The sequence below is a fragment of the Lontra canadensis genome, unplaced genomic scaffold, assembly GCF_010015895.1.
Source record: "Lontra canadensis isolate GAN:19392208 unplaced genomic scaffold, GSC_riverotter_1.0 scaffold43, whole genome shotgun sequence".
NCBI lineage: Eukaryota > Metazoa > Chordata > Mammalia > Carnivora > Mustelidae > Lontra > Lontra canadensis.
In genome coordinates, this window is record NW_022631037.1 from 4,205,824 (window position 1) to 4,222,940 (window position 17,117).

Sequence of the window (17,117 nt, forward strand, 5' to 3'; positions counted from 1 at the left end):
ACAGCCAAACCCTAAATGTTTAATCAGCCACACCCAAGGATGGAAATCTGACCACAGTTTCTTTCAGTGATACCCTAGCTTCTGGAAACATTTGTCCCTCTCACTGCCTCCATGCATGGAAAAAAAAAATGCAGCACTGACTGGTTTCGAACACATTCTCATCACCTGGAAGCCCCTGGGTTTTTCTCCAGTCACTCTTCTTAGCTCTTAAGGCCCCTGCCCATCCCCCCCCGTCCCCCCCCCCCCCCCCCATGACAAGGGATCGAGAGCTGTGGAAACAGCATCCACCTCGAGCTACAGAGCTGAAAGGTCCTTAAGCACCTTCCAGTCTGAAGCTCTGAAATCACCCAGCCTGCTGAGTGTTGGAACCAGACTGGAATTGAGTCTTTCCGATTCCCCACTCCTTCATGCTCTCATCCTCTTTAAAAAAAAAATTGTGTAGGGCGCCTGGGTGGCTCAGTGGGTTGAGCCTCTGCCTTTGGCTCAGGTCATGATCTCAGGGTCCTGGGATCGAGTCCCTCGTCGGGCTCTCTGCTTGGCAGGGACCCTGCTTCCTCCTCTCTCTCTCTCTCTGCCTGCCTCTCTGCCTACTTGTGATCTCTGTCAAATAAATAAATAAAATCTTAAAAAAAATTGTTTATCATCTTTTCTTATCTGATTAATCCCCAAGGCAACCTCGCCCCCTAGGAAGGTGAGAGAGATATAAGGGAAGCCTCAGAGCTGTTTCTGTCCCAAGATCAGAACACTGACAGCTGTTGGGGCCAGTCCCCGAACCCAGTGTAACCCTCCAGCGAGTCATATCCAAGACAGATCGTTGGGAAGATGCTGAGATCTCAGGGGCTGCCTCCGTGGAAGGTTTCGGGACGGAAGACTACTGGGTCCAGAACAGTCTGGACCCAGAAAAGTCAAACAGTGTGGCCAAGGATACACGGCAAAACTGGATCCTCCAACATTGGTCCAGGTTTTCCGGTTTGGCTGTCGTGCTGTGACCTTTCCTGGAGGCTGGGTCGACACCGCCAGACCCTTCCACCTGGGTCGGTGCCTAACTGAAGCCTGACTCTGGGGCTTCCTGGGTCCCACGTGTCTGTAAGACTCTGCCTCTCTTTCCCCCAAGGCCTGAAAAGCCAACCGTCTGGCAGGTTACAGTCAGAAACGACTTCCAGAAAGAGAGAAGAAAGTGGGGCTGCGCAGCCTTTGCCTCCCACAGTGCTCTGCCACAGGCGCACAGGTCTGCACTGATTGCTTACCACGGACCTGGACAGACCGTTTTATTAATATTAATAAGTAACCAGGAACAAAGGGCCCCTTTATTTTTAGCTTTCTCTAATTGCGTAGTAATTACTCATCTACAAAACAAATGAGCCCCTGCTCGCAGTTGCCATAGTACCGGGAGCCCAGCCTCCCTGAAGGACGATTGGCCGAGGGTCCCGCTGCTCCCGCCCCCTGCCCCGCCCCCCACGGCCATTGGTCCAAAGTAAAGCCCCAGCAACTGGGCGGCCAATCCGCTCCCAGCCCCGGGGCTAGGCTGGGCTTCCCAGCGACCTTCCAGATTCAGTCCTCACGGCTCACAGGAAGGGATGTTGACTCATCCCTACGGGGAAAGGGAGCGGGTCTGTCTTGCCCAGAGAGGCCCTCCCTTGCTCCATCTTCTAGTTTCTTTTGGGCAGTGGCTAACTTCCTCCAGTCCTGTATTAGCTAAGGGCTCCTTTCAACTAATAATAACCTTCAGGCTGGCTCCTTTACCCGACCACGCCTTCTCTGGAGCTCCTTTGTCTGCCTGTGGTCTGAAAAGGATTCAGGGACTGAAAGCCAGATCAGAAATGTCAGCCAAAGCCAGACAGCACCATGACCTTAAGTTTGCAACAGCAGAAGCAGGTGCAAAATGTGCATATAATGCTTCCTGAGGCCTCTTGTAAATGGTTTTGGCTTCTCTCTTCCCCGGAGGATAGGAGAATTAAGTTGATGGGCTGCTATGGTCTGCCCTTGAGTGTGTGTTAAAAATGCAGACCTCTGCTCACAAATCGGAAGGTCTGGCACCACAGAACTTCCACTGACATGGCTGAGAGCACAGATGCAGTGAGACAGACCCAGGTTCCGGTCTTGTCTCTACTACCTCTAACAAGCTATCCAAGCCACAGTTTTAAGATTTAAAAAAATGGGAATGGGAATGATAGTGCACTCTTCATAGGATTAGGAGAATAGATGGGGTAAGGCAGGTGGGCTGAGCACAGCACTTGGCTCACTCATAATGCAGAAGTTATTACGAACATAATACTTGTATCATCATCATGTATTAAAATTGGCTGGGAAGTGTCTCTAGCATTCTATCAACCACTTGCAAGCTATCTTTCCCTTCCGGGACCTTGCAGGTGGGTGTGAATGTTGAGATAATGGCCGGAACCCTCCTATTCATGCCACAGACTGGATTTCACCGTGGCTCCCTCATCCTGACAGATCTAATTCCAAAAGCCAATCACAGCTTTTCAAAAAGCATTATTTGCCCACCTCCTGTTCTGCAGGATTCCAAGCTGGCAAGGGGAGACCTTTTTATTAATATTTATAATAAGCATCCAGGAACAAAGGGCCCGTTTATTTTCTGCTTTCTCCGATTGCAAAATAATTAGTCATCTACACTAAGAATGAGGCTTACTTTGCCTCCTGGAGTTTGGATGGTTTATATTGTTGGAGAAGGCGGGCACCACTCGGAGATATATGGAAAACATGTTCCATAGAGTCAGAACCCCGCCTTTCATCCACAAGACCTCACCAGTCAAGAAGGAGACCGAGGACAGGGTGTTGTGTCGAGGAGGGGCACCTGGGTAGGGTTAATCAGGTGTGGCTTCCTGGCAGTCTGAGCCAATTTGAATGGAGGGAGCAAAGACAAGGACAGAGGGAGGTAGACTGGCAGTGGCTGCCATGAGGGCCCAGGAGTAGGGACCAACAGCCCCAGGTAGGGAATGAATAACAACTTGTTGGCAAAAGGGAAAGAGAGTCACAGAAAACTAAGGTGGAGCCCTGTGAGGGAATGCCCTCTCGTGTCAGCCCTGCTCCTTGTTCCAGGTCATGAAGCCAAACCCAGCCCCAGGACTTAGGGAGGGGTCCAGCTCTGTTCTGTGGGAGCGTTGCCAGGCTGATCTTCCTTAGCTAGTTTCGTCCTTACCAAGCTCCACTGCCATGAGGCATATGAATCTTTCCCACCAACATGACCATAGGGATCGGGTTTTCAAGGTGCCTGAGAATCCAGCCTGCCTTGACCTCATCAAGCCTCTACCCCTACTGCCCACCAGACAGACTCCCACTGTTTCCCCAGCACGGGATGCTCATCCCCTGCCAACCTTTCACCCAAGTCCTCTCACCTGCAATGCCCTCTCATCTCCCACCGCAAATCCCACAGGGCCCAGCTGTGTCCAGCCTCCCGTCTGAGCCTCCCTGGCTGCTGCGTGCTCTCTGATCAGTGGCTGTGCATTCTCACTGAAGACCAGCTCTTCTATCAGTTGTGTGCTGTGTCCTCCCCCAAAAGACTGGGAGCTTGTGGAAGGCAAGGACTGTGCCCTGAAATTCTGTGTCCCACCCCCGACCCCAGCACGATGCTGAGCCCAGAGTTCATCAGCTAATGGGTAAGAGCTAAAGGCATGAAGCCACTCTTCCTAGGCAGTGACAGGCAAACATTTATGGCGCGTCTACTCTGCATACTCTGTCACTTGTCCTCCTGCTTTCAGTCCCATCTCCCTAGTCCACACTGCTGTCAAGACTTGGCTAACATACAAATCTGAGGTCACTTCCCAGGTTCAGGCCTCTCTCAGGCTCCCAGCTGCCTGCGTGAAAGCAGCAGCTTCACCTGCGGCCGCCCCCGACCCTGGGCCCCCTATCCGCCCCCAGTGCATTTTACTCTCCCGCTGCTGCGAACCGTTTGCAGGGCCTCAGAGTCACTCCTCTGTTTTGGGTTCTGGGGGCTTTGCACATGCCTTTCCCTCTGGTTCTGGGGGAACTCCTATTTGTCCTTTAAAAGTGGAAAGAGTCACTCCCCTGTGAAACGTTCCCTCACTTCCCAGACGAAGCCAACTACATCCTCCTCTGTGCCTTTCTGTGACTGGACGTTTGCCATCATACCAGAAGTACCCGTTAGCCTCCACGCTAGTCTGGGAGACGCTTGAGCGCAGGGACTGTGCTCTGGATTCATCTAGGAGATTCCAGGGCTGTGGTGGGCTTCGTGCTTGCCCACCCAGCAGCATTCTCCCTTCCCCTCTTTTATCTGCACCCAGACTGTCCTTTGGAAATCCATCCTTCTCCCGCTAGTCGGCTCAGAGAGGGCTGGATCCCTCCCTCAGTGACTGGTTCTCACAAACCAGGCCTTAGCCAAGCAGCACAAAGCTCGGGACTTCTGCTAGAATTGAGGACCATCTGATGACCCCCTCTTCCTCTAGGCAGGTTGGCATGAAGCAGGAGACTGTTGTGACCATTTTGCTACTGTAGGAAAGCCAACATAAAGACAATATGGAAGCAAAGAGGAGGACAAAGCCAGGGGAACCACAGAGAAAGAGCCCAGTAGCCTGATACACAAAGCCGGCTCTTCCACGAAGCTCCCGGGATGTTGGCCAGTAAGTCCCCCATGACATTCAACCATGCTGAGTTGGGTTTTCTGATCCAGCCCAAAGCACCCTGACTCAAGCCTAGCACAGTGCCTGCCACAAGTACTAATTAACTACTGTTGTTATCCACTTACTACCTATCTGCTGAACTAAATTCCGTGGTAGATGCACCCTGCGCCCAGTTCTGAAATCTACATCTGAGAGACAGACCCGTGAGATCTAGGGGCCTGAGTCCTTGGCTGACACAGCATGGGCCCCCAGGCTCCTGGGCTCTTCCAGCACACCCATGTCGGGGGCATCTGGGTAGCAGGTGACCTTTTCACGAACAAACACGGTTTCTCTGCAGGGCTATTAAAGGAGGCCAGAGACCTGGGTTCAAGGTCAGGGTTCTTCATCCTTGACCAAAGCCTTGCTCCCCGCGTAACCAGCTGGGTGACTCTGGGTAAGTCATGCAACCATTCTGCAGATCTGCTTTCTCTTCAAAACCAAACACACAACACCAGGCCAAAAACCTCTGCCTTCCAGCCTGTCTCCTGGGCTAGCTGGGGTCAGAGACACGGTCAGCTGACCTCTGCAGGAACGTAAGGAGTCACGACACACCGAGGCCCGTGCTCCTTTGATGACTCTCACCACCATGTGGGTTCACCAGCTTTTGGGGCTCCCCGCACCCTCAAGTGGCCCGACCCAGCCCAGGGTGCCAGGAGGGGCTCCCTGTGCTCTTACGGGGTGTCTGAGGACAGCACCACACTTTCCTCCTTCCTCTAGATGGCAGGGCCTGGGCCCTGAGCCAGCGGGAGAGGGCCAAGCTCAGCGGGAGGTGGTGTCCCCTCTGAAAAGAATCCCATGGATTTAAAAGACCCTTAACATCCCCCCACTCTGCTCACTTTAGGATTAACTTCTACTGAGGTTTGGGCTTCAAGGCCAGTCGCTAATTGCACTAGAGCTGATTTATCAAGTGCACAGTGTTTCTATTACAAAATTATTGATCCCAGCCGATGTATTTTATCCTCAACAGGGTTGGTCCAAAAGCCCTTGGAAAATGAACGAAGCAGAGGTCAGCCATGGGCAGCTCCACACATTATTATAAATTCACTGGGTCTACTGAAATCCAAGGCAGGTCTCTTGGTGGCAAAAGACCCGGCCCTCCCAGAAACGAAGATTTTAGTGACAAACTGAGAAACGAGCTGCCCATCCCCAGGACACGAGGCAGTGGACTGAGAGGTAAACCTGGCTGGCTGTGGCAGCTGCTTGTAACGGGTCAGGGATCTGCCCTCCCTCTGGGCTGCCATGCTGGCTCTGTGCCGCAGCCACAGATGGGGGCTCTTTCCCAGCAAGGTGCGTCCCCAAGACCCTACCCCCAGTTGGGCCATCCTGGGGCCGCCATCCCCTGAGAACGCTTGCTGCTAGCACAAAGAAGAGACGACTGCCCTACAGCTCCCCTTCCTGCACATCGGAGCCTGCTGATGGAGACGCAGAAAAGCCCGCTTCAGAAAGGGAGGCAGCACATGGATCCATTTTCCTTTTTACGTGAAGCTGGCAGTGTGAGAAGCAATGCGTCATGGGAAATAGGGATTCTCAGCAGGAGGGATCTGGATTCTCAGACCACTGGAGGCAAACACGTCTGCCTTTATATTCCTCGGCACCTGGCACAGAGCAGACCTTCAAAGCCTGCTTGTTGAAAGCAATATCCAGGAACCCTAAACCATATGCCACAAAGGATGCTAGTAATTCCCGAATCCCTCCGGCACCTGGAGGAGTGTGTGCAAGACGCTATTGTTCATGTCCCTTGGACCCCAGCACTCGTAAGGTGGAAGGTGTCATGGGGAACATGGAAAACACCCAGGAGGGGAGGGGTGGGATGGGCAGGCCTGCTTCGTGCGCACCTGCATCTACTCTCCTTTATGGTTCAAGTTCAACTGTTTCCTTTCCCTCATGAGTTGAATTTTACTTTTATTCGTTGTACCTACTGAAACCGAAATGGTTAGGGTGTTTAGTCACAGCGTAGCAAAGCCATTCTCCAAGCAGACCCAGACCCCGGATTTAGGCCAATAAGGGGGATTTTCGCTCTCTCTGCCTTCTGTCCCACCGTCCTTCCTGCTCAGCAGCGTCAGTAGGCAGCTTTGGCAGCCCTGGAAGCCTACTGCTTCCAGACGTTTCCCTCTGCCTCCCCCACTCCCCCGCCCCTGCAGGACGGCTCTTCCCAGATTTCCCTTCCTGGGCTTTGGGGGCCTCCTTCTGTCCAGTGGCTGACTGGCCCACTCACTTGCCATCCTTGCTCATGTTGATGCAGCCACTGACCTCTCGCCACCATTCCATTGTCACCTCACACTCTTCTGGGAACGCCACAGATGCTGTGACGTCCTGGGCTTCAGTCTCCCACAACAGATAACTTATCCCCTGAAGGCTCGTGTCCTCCTGGTGTCCTCCTGTGGCTTTAGGTCAGAGCCACCAATTAGCCTGACTGAAGAGCAGGTCCCAGGCAGCAACTACTATTTCACAGCCCACCAATTTGTGAAGATTGGAGCCATGTCCAAAAGCTCGGAGAGACCTCTGGTACTCTGGTATGGCTTGTCCCCACAAATGCAGGGGAGACGGCGTGTCCAGGGACACGGACTGCCCATGCCCCTGAGCCGAGGGCAGAGCTGCCGGACTGGGGAATCTTCCTGGCGAGGTGGAGGGAAACTGCAGCCTTCTCTCTGAAGGTCACGGGTTCCTCTTCCCTCTCGTCCCCCGCCCCCCACGGAGCTGTGCCAATAACCTCCACACTAGAAAGGTTGCCACTCTGACGCCACTTGCCCCCCTCCCACCCCCACCTGTTCCTTGGAGGGCACACATAAAGGCTTCTCCTTCATCTTCACCAACCATAAGAACAGATGCTAACCTTCGCCAGGACCCAACGCATTCTCTGTCTGCAGACCCAGGATCGTAAGATCGGAATCCTGTTCCCTACCACGTCTCACTTCCTCTCCGCCCTGGGGACCAGACCATGCAGACAGGACCGCGACAAGGACCTGTTCCCCTCAACAGGCCGGACGTGAGCTGGCAAAGGACCCAAGGCATTGAGGGCCTGGATGAGCCTTGCCGGTGGGCCTTGACAAAGAAGAGAAGACCTGCTCTGGTCAAGAACCCTACGAGGAAGATGAGAACAAGGATGAACAGTCAGACTCCTTCCGATCCCAGTTCTGTTCACAGACACGGTGGCCAGCGAGCTCAGTGAGGAAGGCTAGAGCTGGGGGTGGTGGCCCAGTGCTGGACTGGGGGAGCAGGGAGCGTGAGGGGAGGTGGTGGTGGCTGATGGCGAGAACATGGATCCAAGCCCTTTGGCAACATTGAAAATATGGAGCCCCCTGTCTTCCTGGTCCCCAACACTGTCCTGCCGGCAGCTGTGCTGGGCCGGGCTGTCAGAGACCCTGTAATATCAACTCAACAATGCATGTTCTAGGGCTACGGCTAATACCAGGACATCTACTACAGTGCATGCATTTAGTTCAGTCCCACAGAGACATACACTCTAAGAACAGGCAGGGGAGGTGTGAAATGTTTTACTGGACAACAGGTGTTTTGGAGTCGTGACTAATAAAAAAAAAATCGAAAACGAAAGTGTACAAAAAAAAGACATTTCTCGAGAGTTGGATATGAGTTTGTTTCTTGAACTGTTTTCATCTGAACAAGCAAAAACATGCAAACCAGCTGGTACTAACAGGAAGCTGGACACTGAGAGAGGATTAATAGGTGTGGACAAACCTTCCCGCTGAGCGTGCTCAGAAGAGTGTTTGAGAGGAGGTGTGCAGATCCTAGTGTAAGAGAGGCGGGAAAGTATGCCTCAGAGACACTCTCTCACCGCAGCCCCAACCAAGCAAGAGAAAAGACAACAGAAACATGACTCTCGCACTCACCACCACCGTCAGGAGCTCATGTTACTAGACTGGAATAAAGCTGGCAAGTATAAAGTACAGTAAGGGGTCCTGGCTGGGGCCGGAGATGGGCTGGGGGGGGCGGGCAGGGGGCTCAGAAGCTCTTCAACTGATACACAGACCCACCCCGTGATGTCACCCGGAAATAAAACAGCCTGAGCATCCAAACCACTCCCCTCACCTGTGTGTGTGTGTGTGTGTGTGTGTGTGTGTCGGGGGGGTCGCTGACCGAACTGGACTTAGGTTTGGGTGGGACGGGATGAGGCCATCAGAACTGAATGAGTACGATCAAAATAAACAAACAAACTCTCGACTGAGCACAAGAAAAGATGACGTTTCAGACTACCGGTGAAGGTAAAAGAAAAGTGACCACTGATAGTGAAGTCATCTAGGAGTCGGCAGGGACCTTGCCTGGCGGGGGGTCTCCTGAGCCCTGCTCACCTCAGGTCCTGAGTGAATTAGGAAAAGGCGGGCAGGCTGGCCTCGAGGAGTCGGCTGAGGTGGGTACAGAGCTCAAGGCCCCCCTGGACCTCCTACCCTAACACCATAGCCCTGACAGATACGAGTTGCCAACCTGAGCGAAATCCGAGTTGCTCCCCACGCCCCCACGGCCCTCAGCAGGTGCTTCTACCTCAGGAAGCTCCCCTGGTACATCAAAATACGGAAGCAGGAAGAAAACAAAACAAAACTGTGGAGCTGGACAAAAACAAAAGGCCTTCCTTTCACAGGATGCCTGATCCCTAGACCAAGCTTGACAGCCAGCCCCTGGGGAGTGGAGGCCACGCTTCCTGCGGTTTGGAGTCCCCTGCCAGGTTCGGGGGAGTACCAAACTCAAGGTCGGTACTCCACAGACTCCCTGTACCAGCTTCTTCCTATAAGACGAAGTGCCTGGGCTTGTGATACCCTCCAACAGCCGAAGCTGGTTGCTTGGGGGGAGGAAGGAACACCCCTGTCCCCCGGGAAGGAGCTGGCATGGGAGGAGGGTGCGCAGGGTTGCAGGAGCAGGGGAAGGGAGAACCAGGCAGTCAGCCTTCAGCGATCACCTGCTGGCCCGGGCTGATGCACAAACGCAAACCAGCCTGTGCTGTCCCTCCCACGCGTTTGCCAAAATGCCACGGAGAGGCCACCACAACAGGTAAATAACTGGCCGTCTCAACCAGGCTCGGAGTCCAGATTATGTTCTAGAGGGAGGGAGGGGACAGTCCTTACAGGCCAAAATGTGCTAAAAGAAAGACAGGCAGAGATCTTCTTTCCCCAACCTTGTAACCCTGCTCCAGGTCCAAAACCTGGGATGGGGGTGAGGGGCTGAGCTACCCTGTCTATACAGAGGCAGGTGTCTTCCAGCCCACGCGGTGTTCTGACCTTGGCAGGCACGGTCTGGTTGTCGCCCTGGGGCTCACCCCAAGGCCCTGACCCCCAGGCAGTACTGCCGGGTGCCCTGTGGCCTCCTGGCCAAGCCTGCACCCTTGGGGCCAGGCACCTCGGAGTTGAGGATTTACTCCTTGCACTAACCTAGGCTGGTGTGGGGCAGGTGGTCTGGGAGCACGCTCCTGAATAGAATTCACTAACAGTGCAGCGATGAGCATGGCTGACCTCGAATGGCCCCTGGGAGACTTGGCTCCCGATGGAAATGGCTACAAATAAAACACCACTGATCCTGGAAAAAAAAGTGTGGTTGGAGATGGCTCTGGAGTTTGGCGTTAGGAGTTGGGGAGGGATGGGTGGGACTCCCGCCTGGCTCTGGGGGGGGTCCGTGAGAGGGTGGGGGTGGCGGAGGGGGGCACAGGCCACAGGGAGACCGCTCTCAGACTTGCGAAGAACCCCATGCTGCCCTTTAAACTTGCCATGAAGTCAAGGAGAATGGGGGTGGGGAGAGAGGCAGGGTTAATTTCGGGTTAAAGTTTAGTTTCATAATCCAAGTTATAATAAGAAAGAAACTGAACGGAGAAAACAACCAACACTCAAAAATCTCGAGTTTTCTTTTTGTCGTCCCCCCCACCAGGCACAGGTAGGACAGAGGCTTGTTTGTAACGATACCAAAAAGCACTCAAGTTAAAAAAACCAAACAGAACAGGGAGACACCAGGCAGCGGCACGCCTGCCCCCAGGGCAGGGGCACCAGGGGACACTGGCCAGAGGGCAGGTGGGAGCCGCTGGAGGCTGAGCAGGTGCCCAGCTCTCTGGCTAATTGGCCTTCAGCAGCCCCCAGCGAGCTCCTGGCCCCTCCAAACAAATCCCCAGTGGGTGATTCCGGGGAGTGGCTCCTTTGTAGCTCAAGGCAGCGCCAGTTTGCATGGAACGGATTTTTACTGATGTTTCTAAAGGGCCTCACTGTGCCAGTCTCTTACCACTGAGGGTTTGGGTTTTGGCATTTGCCCTCCGGGCTTTGAATGCCCCATTTCCTGGTACCCCACCAGTGCCTCCCTTCCCCCACCCTCCTCAGAGCCCTGTCCCTAACTGCTCCCTGGGGTGCTCTGCTGCCCTGTCCCCGGGGCATGGTGGGAAGAGTCTTGGCCCCTCCGCAGCTGGGGCGCGGATTCCAGGCGGCCTCCCGGGGAGCCCGGCACACAAGGGCAGCCCAGCTTGCTTAGCCAAGGCGGGGAGCATCTGGTGGGGAGGGACAGAGGCTGCTCTGGGGCCCGCGTTGTGGACATACCAGCTCCAGCCAGACCCACAGGGCTGCTGGGAAAATGCTCCCACCTCACTTGAGGGGCACTAGACCTCCTAAGAGGCTGGGTTTAGAGACCAAAGGACCAGGGCAGTTTTGTGGGAGAGGAAAAACCCCAGTTCCCTTGGCAGGTGGAGTCCAGGACCTCTCCAGTCTCTACTCTGAGGAGAGCCTGGGAGGCAACAGGGGCTTCAAGAAATCACTCCCTTTCACAGAGGTCGGGACTGGCCCTACTTCTGGCCTCGGGGCACCAGGGTCTGAGCTGAATCAGTAAGGCCACTTGCCAGGTGCAGCAGGGCCCTGGAGGCCGGGAGCCTCCCTCGCACAACCCGGATCTTCTCTGGCTAGGTCAGAGGCCCAAGGAAGGGAGCCTCATGCAGCAGTGAAAGCCAACGAGGGAAATGCCGCGGGTGCCCTGAAGCCGGCTGTCGGGTGAGGGGGCCGTCCCAAGTCAAAACCAAGGTCACTGCTCTGTTTTCGAGGAGAGAGTAAGACTCTACCTTTGGTTTGCAGTCCTGTGACTGATCCGCACTGGGAGCTGCCCCGGGGTGGCAGGGCCTCGCCCGCGCCCCCCTGTCCCCACCCTCTGGGCTGTGGTGACAGGAGTGGACAGATGCAGCCACACAGATCCAACAGGGCCTTTACCTTCCCCCGCACACTGGGGCATGCCTGGGAGCGCCTGCCCCGCACACCTCCCTACCTGATCCTCTTGCAGCCGCCACCGCCGCCGCCGCCACTGGTCCGTAAGCCGCTGCTGGGAAGCCTGGCGGGGAGAAAGGAGCTGGAGTGAGGGTCAGACCCTGGAAGGGGCCCCCCGGCACGGCCCAGGCTCACAGGCCTCGCACCACCCCCTCCTCCAAAGGCTAGGAGCCAGAAGGGATCTCCTCGGGGCAGCCTTTAGGAGGGACCCAGGTCAGCAGCTCTCAGGCTTCTGGAAGGCATAGCCCCTTTAGGTGTGTTTGATTCCTACACAAAGGTCACCACAGAAACTACTTCTAGAAGGCACACCGAAATAATCTAAGAGGATGAGGAGGATCCTCTCTTGGGAGAAGGGCAGGGTCCCTGCTGTCCTTGCCATGACTGAGGGGGTCCCCCAGGGTGTGTCCATGGCAGCGCCAAGCATGGCCCAGGAAACCCCCACCCCCACCCCGGCCCCGACCAGGTGGCCCTGAGCCTCTGGGCAGCACAGGCACCTGGGCCAGGAGGTGGCTGAACTCCAGCTGCTCTCCTGAGGCTCTGCTGGTCCGGACTCTGGAAAGCCTGTACTAGCATCGTCTCAGCCCCATGCCGGAGGGTGAGGTGTGCTGGGAGGCCCCACTGACTGCCCGAGTACACGGGAAGGCAGCTGGGGGAGGGAGTGGGTAGCCACAGGGACCAATGTGAGGTGAGCCCTGTGGCTTTGTCTCTCCATTTCAACCTCCTGAGGCACATGATGGGGATTTCGATCTGCCTCTTGTCTGAGCTCCACATCCTGATCAAGTTGGCAGTGAAGGGTGTCCTAGGGGTCTCCATCAAGTGTCTGCCTAGCTAAGAACACCAGGAGCAGCAAGGCTGTCCCAGAAATGGGACTGAAGGTTGGAAGGGAAAAAGTGACCCAGCGTGGCTGCAGAATGTCCAGGGGAAGGAAGAGGTGGGCGAGTCCTCTCCCCTGGGCTTCTCTTGGCCACTAGCATCACGCATGCACAGTCACACGTGGGGACGCACACAGACACACTCACGCACACAAAGAACAATCGCCATCTGCCATCCAGGCAGACTTTTCGAGGCCTGATTTCAAGCCCCAATTCCAAAGGCTGTGGTTTTAAACGATGGGCCAGAAGCCAGCAGCAAACAACGGGCAGCCAGACAGCTGCTCGCTCGGCTTCAGCCTCTGGGCCTTCCAAATACGGACCTGCTACAGGACACAGTGGGGGAGCACATGCACCATGGGGGGCAGGGAGCGGGGTGGGAGTAGGGAAAAAAGGATAGAAAGAGAGCCATCCCCCAAACACAGCAGAAACTAGAAGCCCACTAAACTCTAAGACTATTATCCTAGCTACACAGAACTACTGGGGAGGAAAAAAAGTTCAAAAGGGAATGAGCTACTCTAAAAAGGTCAGGCTAAGCTACTTAAAATGTCAATGAAAAAAGACATACTTGCATTTAAATATGGTAATAGGGCTGTTGAAGGGGGAAAAAGAAAGATCTAGGTGAAATGAGGGTACAAGGTCATCCCTGGCTGCTGGAACCGGTCTCCCAGCTCCCATGAAGACCCCACACATGCCAGGAGGCCACTCCCTCCCCCACGGGGGCTACCACGGCCCCCTGCCACCTGAGACCCAGGAAGGCATTCCCCCACCAAGTCCTTTCCCCCTTTCTTCCAAGCAGGGTCTAGGTTTCTGTAAATGTGGGTGATAGAAGAAAGTGCTGAAGGAAAATAAGGAAGAATTGGAGTTATTACTCCCTGTCCCAACCTCTGCACACTAGGCACCCCCCTCCCCCACTGCAGGCACAGGCAGCAGAGCTCAGGGGACCCCGAAAGGAGAAGGAAGTGGGCTGGGAGAGAAGGAAGGTCAACTTATTCTTTTGCACTCCTCACCGGTTTCCTTGGAAGCCTGAAAAGATGTCCACGGCGGGGGGAAGGGAGTGGGGGGCAGAACCAGAGGGAGGCGAGTTTAGTCAATAAAAAAGACATTTAACAAAAGGGTTATTTTCTGGAGTCAAGTGCATTTTTGACCAGAAAAAAAAAAAAAAAAAGAGTCTGAGAGAAAGAGGAAGGAAAAAAAAAACTTATCCAAGAAAGGAAATCCATTATCCTTAATCTCAGATAAAGGTTTCTGCTGGAGACTGAGCATCAGACACCGCTAAGGGCTAGAATTTCATCTCAACCATCAAACAGGGCTGAGCAGACTGACAGGTGTGAAAAGAGGGCCAGGGAGGAGAGTGCAGTCTGCACCCCACACCAGAGACACCAGAGAGGGGAGCCTGCAGCCCTCGCAGTGACGGCATCTGAGACGCACCAGGGCGAGGGCCCCAGCCCAGCCTCTGTGGGACTCTGTCACGGATCACTTCCCCAGCTCGCTGCCATCCCCCCTCCCGTCCTCCGAGGCAGCTCCGCTGCACTGGTCACCCCACACGTATTCTTCAGATGACCTAGTGGATAAGCCCAATGCTATTATCAGGGGGGCCCCATGGACTCTCCTTGGTGGCTGGGCTTGCTGGGGATGGGCAGACCCAGATCCAAGAACGGTGGGGTGCGTGTGTTTGTGCACATGAGTGCATGTGTTGGGGTGACACAAGGGGCTATCAGAGGCCAAAGCAGCATCACGACCCGGGGCCTCAAGCTGTCCTGATGGAGAACAGCCTGTCTCTAGGACAGTGGGAGGCACCTGAGGACCAGGAGGCCCCAGCCCAGGGACTGTGGTGGAGATGAGCCCCCTGGCCTAGACCTGGACCTGGAAGAGCTGCGGGTGCAGGGAGGACAAGCCTTCCAGACTCGCCTCATGGTCCTGTTTTCAGCTTTTCTCCCCAGCCTGAGAAGACAGGGGTCATCTATGGTGGCCTAGCTGTCTGGGAAACCTCTCATTTTACTTCTGAAGGGAGAGGCGGTCTGGGCAACCGAGGAGAGACCTGTCCCGGCCAGGGGTACCCAGGAGAAGACCTTGGGGGAATTAGGTAGAAGGGCTGACAGGGTCAGGCGGCAGAACCCCTGGCCCCGGAGTGCCCGTGGCTGCCCCAGCACCCTGCTCACTGTCCAAAATAGATGACCATCTCCTCTCTGCTGCTGGGAATGTGGGCAGAGGCTTCCTGCTTCGTATAGCCTGCCTGGCCAATGGGAAGGGAGCAACCAGGCCTCCTGTGAGGCAGGTGAGCACGAATCTTGGGTTCAAATCCTGGCTCAGCCATTTACTAGCTGTGTGACTTTGGGCAAGTTGCTTAACCTTTCTGTGCCTTCATGTCCCCATCTGTAAAGGATGATATGAGTGCAAGATTAATATACACAAAATGCTCAGATGAACTCCTGCCAGGGGGTAAGCTTCAATGAATGTCAGGTGTCATTTTGGGGAGGCCTGTCCAGCCGTCAGCCCCAACTTTAAGACAGGACTCCCCTGCACAGAGGGCTGTTCCACTCTCCCCATGATGGGCCACAGGGCCAAACAGGCATAAGCACACGGGGGAAGGCTGGAATGCTTTACCCGTAACAGTGGCCTGTCATCCTTCACATTGTCCCAGCCTCCTAATGTCATTCTAGCAGAGCTAAAGTTCCCTAGCTCAAGACTAGCATATACGTTCCATTCAGCTCTTACAGTAACTGGGCCAAGGGGGCTGGCGGGACCCTCCTGTTCTAACACTTTTCCTTCCTTAGCAGTAAATCAGGCACCAAAGAACCAGATGTTTTGCTGATAGAAACTCAGAGTCTGGGGGCATAGGTTGCCTGCCCAGGAGCCTGGGTGTTAGGAATGAGGCCTGCCCCTCCTGTTTGAGCCCCCTGCATGCACGGAGAGAGTACCTGGGAGCAAAAGAATGATGCTGAGGCTTAACTCCAAGTGCACACAGGTGCCATGCCTTATTTAATGGAAGTCAAATCCGAAGACCCAGTCTCGCTAGTCTGAAGGTCCTCTAGCCCTCAGATGGGAGAAGAGAAGGGTCACCCTGCTTGGAGTCAGAGCCCAGCCTCCATCCCCTGCTGCCCTGGCCTCACTGCGTAACCTGGGCACGGCGTTTCCTTTCTCTGGGCCCTGAGTAACCAGCTCGTGCGGCCGGAGAACCACTGTTGTCCCTTCACCTCTGAGCCTGCACGAACCCATCTTCCTGATGCCAAGGTCTCTGGCCCTGGAAAGCGGTGCCTCTGGGCTTCATAACTCATCTAAGTATAAGCTGTCACCATCCCATTTACCGTGAATGAGACGCTTTCCTGGACTTCTCCAAGCTGGGAGAAACTGGACGGCAAATTAGAAGTTAATGGCACTTTAGATTTTTTTTGAGAATTCTAGGGCACCACACCTCCTTTGGATGCTTCCTGGGAAGCACTGGTTCCTGCCTCCCTGAAGCAGGTGTTTTGATGTGCAAATCTTCTCTTGCTTGCTGACAAATTCTTCTAGGGCAGGGCCTGAGCCCCATGTCCCACTTAAGGCCTAGTGCAGAGTCTGCCCCAAAGAAGGTTCTGGTGGAGCACCAGCTGCTGAGGGTCAGGACGACCCGGGGAGGGTGCCTGAGAGCCGGCGCTGGAAGTCACTGCTGCATGGTGGCGTCACTGCACGTGGAGCTGCCTCTCCTCCGGCAACCCTCCAGCCCCAGGGGGACAAGCTCAAATGCACGGGAGCATAATGAATCAGACCTGGGGGGTGGGGGGCTGCTCCCTGGCCCCCGGGGAGCCTTGACAAATCCTGAGACCTGGCTCCACAGAGAATCAGACTTAGCTGCTCTGGGCTGCAGCCCACATGCACAGTGGGACCTTTCCCTGCTTTCCGGGTGATCCCAGGGCACGGCCAAGGGCTCACACCTTTGGTGTAAAGGCTTTCAAAAATTTTAAGACGTTCAATGGCACCGCACATCTGCCCAAGTCTGTCATCCTGCTTCCTTGTGGAAAGGAAGGCCCTCCCGGCGATTCAGCAGTGACTCTCCTCAGGACCATGTCTCTTTTGAGACCCACGGCAGGGCCTCTGCGCAGAGCAGCGGGGCTCCAGCCTGGCCAGGGGGAGCTTTCACAACACATTAAGAATCAGGGGAGGCCCCCATCGCTAGCTTTTAAAGGCCTTCCAGATGCTTCTGACGCACTGTGGAGGCAGAGACCCCTGACTTAGGGAAGGCTTAGCTGGCAGTCCACACTGAAACGGTGCTCCTTTCCGGAGGGCTGCAGGGTGTCAGCTTGGGCACCTCTTTCCCTATATCCTCCTCCCGGCACGGCATGAAAAGATGCCCGCCTGGGAGCGGGCTGCCAGGGAGACGGCTCCGGCACGGTCACTAC

At 55.2% G+C, this 17,117-nt stretch overlaps 1 protein-coding gene across 10 annotated transcripts in view; it reads right to left on the bottom strand.

The window, feature by feature from the left end:
• The window catches only part of MSI2 (musashi RNA binding protein 2), a 385,267-nt gene that overhangs the window by 14,884 nt on the left and 353,266 nt on the right, over nt 1–17,117 (bottom strand). For 4 of the 10 annotated variants that reach the window (XM_032871987.1, XM_032871986.1, XM_032871990.1 and 1 more), the window contains exon 11: nt 11,871–11,951. In XM_032871987.1, the coding sequence (XP_032727878.1) occupies nt 11,871–11,951 (81 nt within the window). Of the gene's footprint in view, nt 1–8,333; nt 8,384–11,870; nt 11,952–13,044; nt 13,331–17,117 lie in introns of those variants that run through there. The other 6 variants (XM_032871988.1, XM_032871991.1, XM_032871994.1 and 3 more) reach the window with 3 other exon arrangements.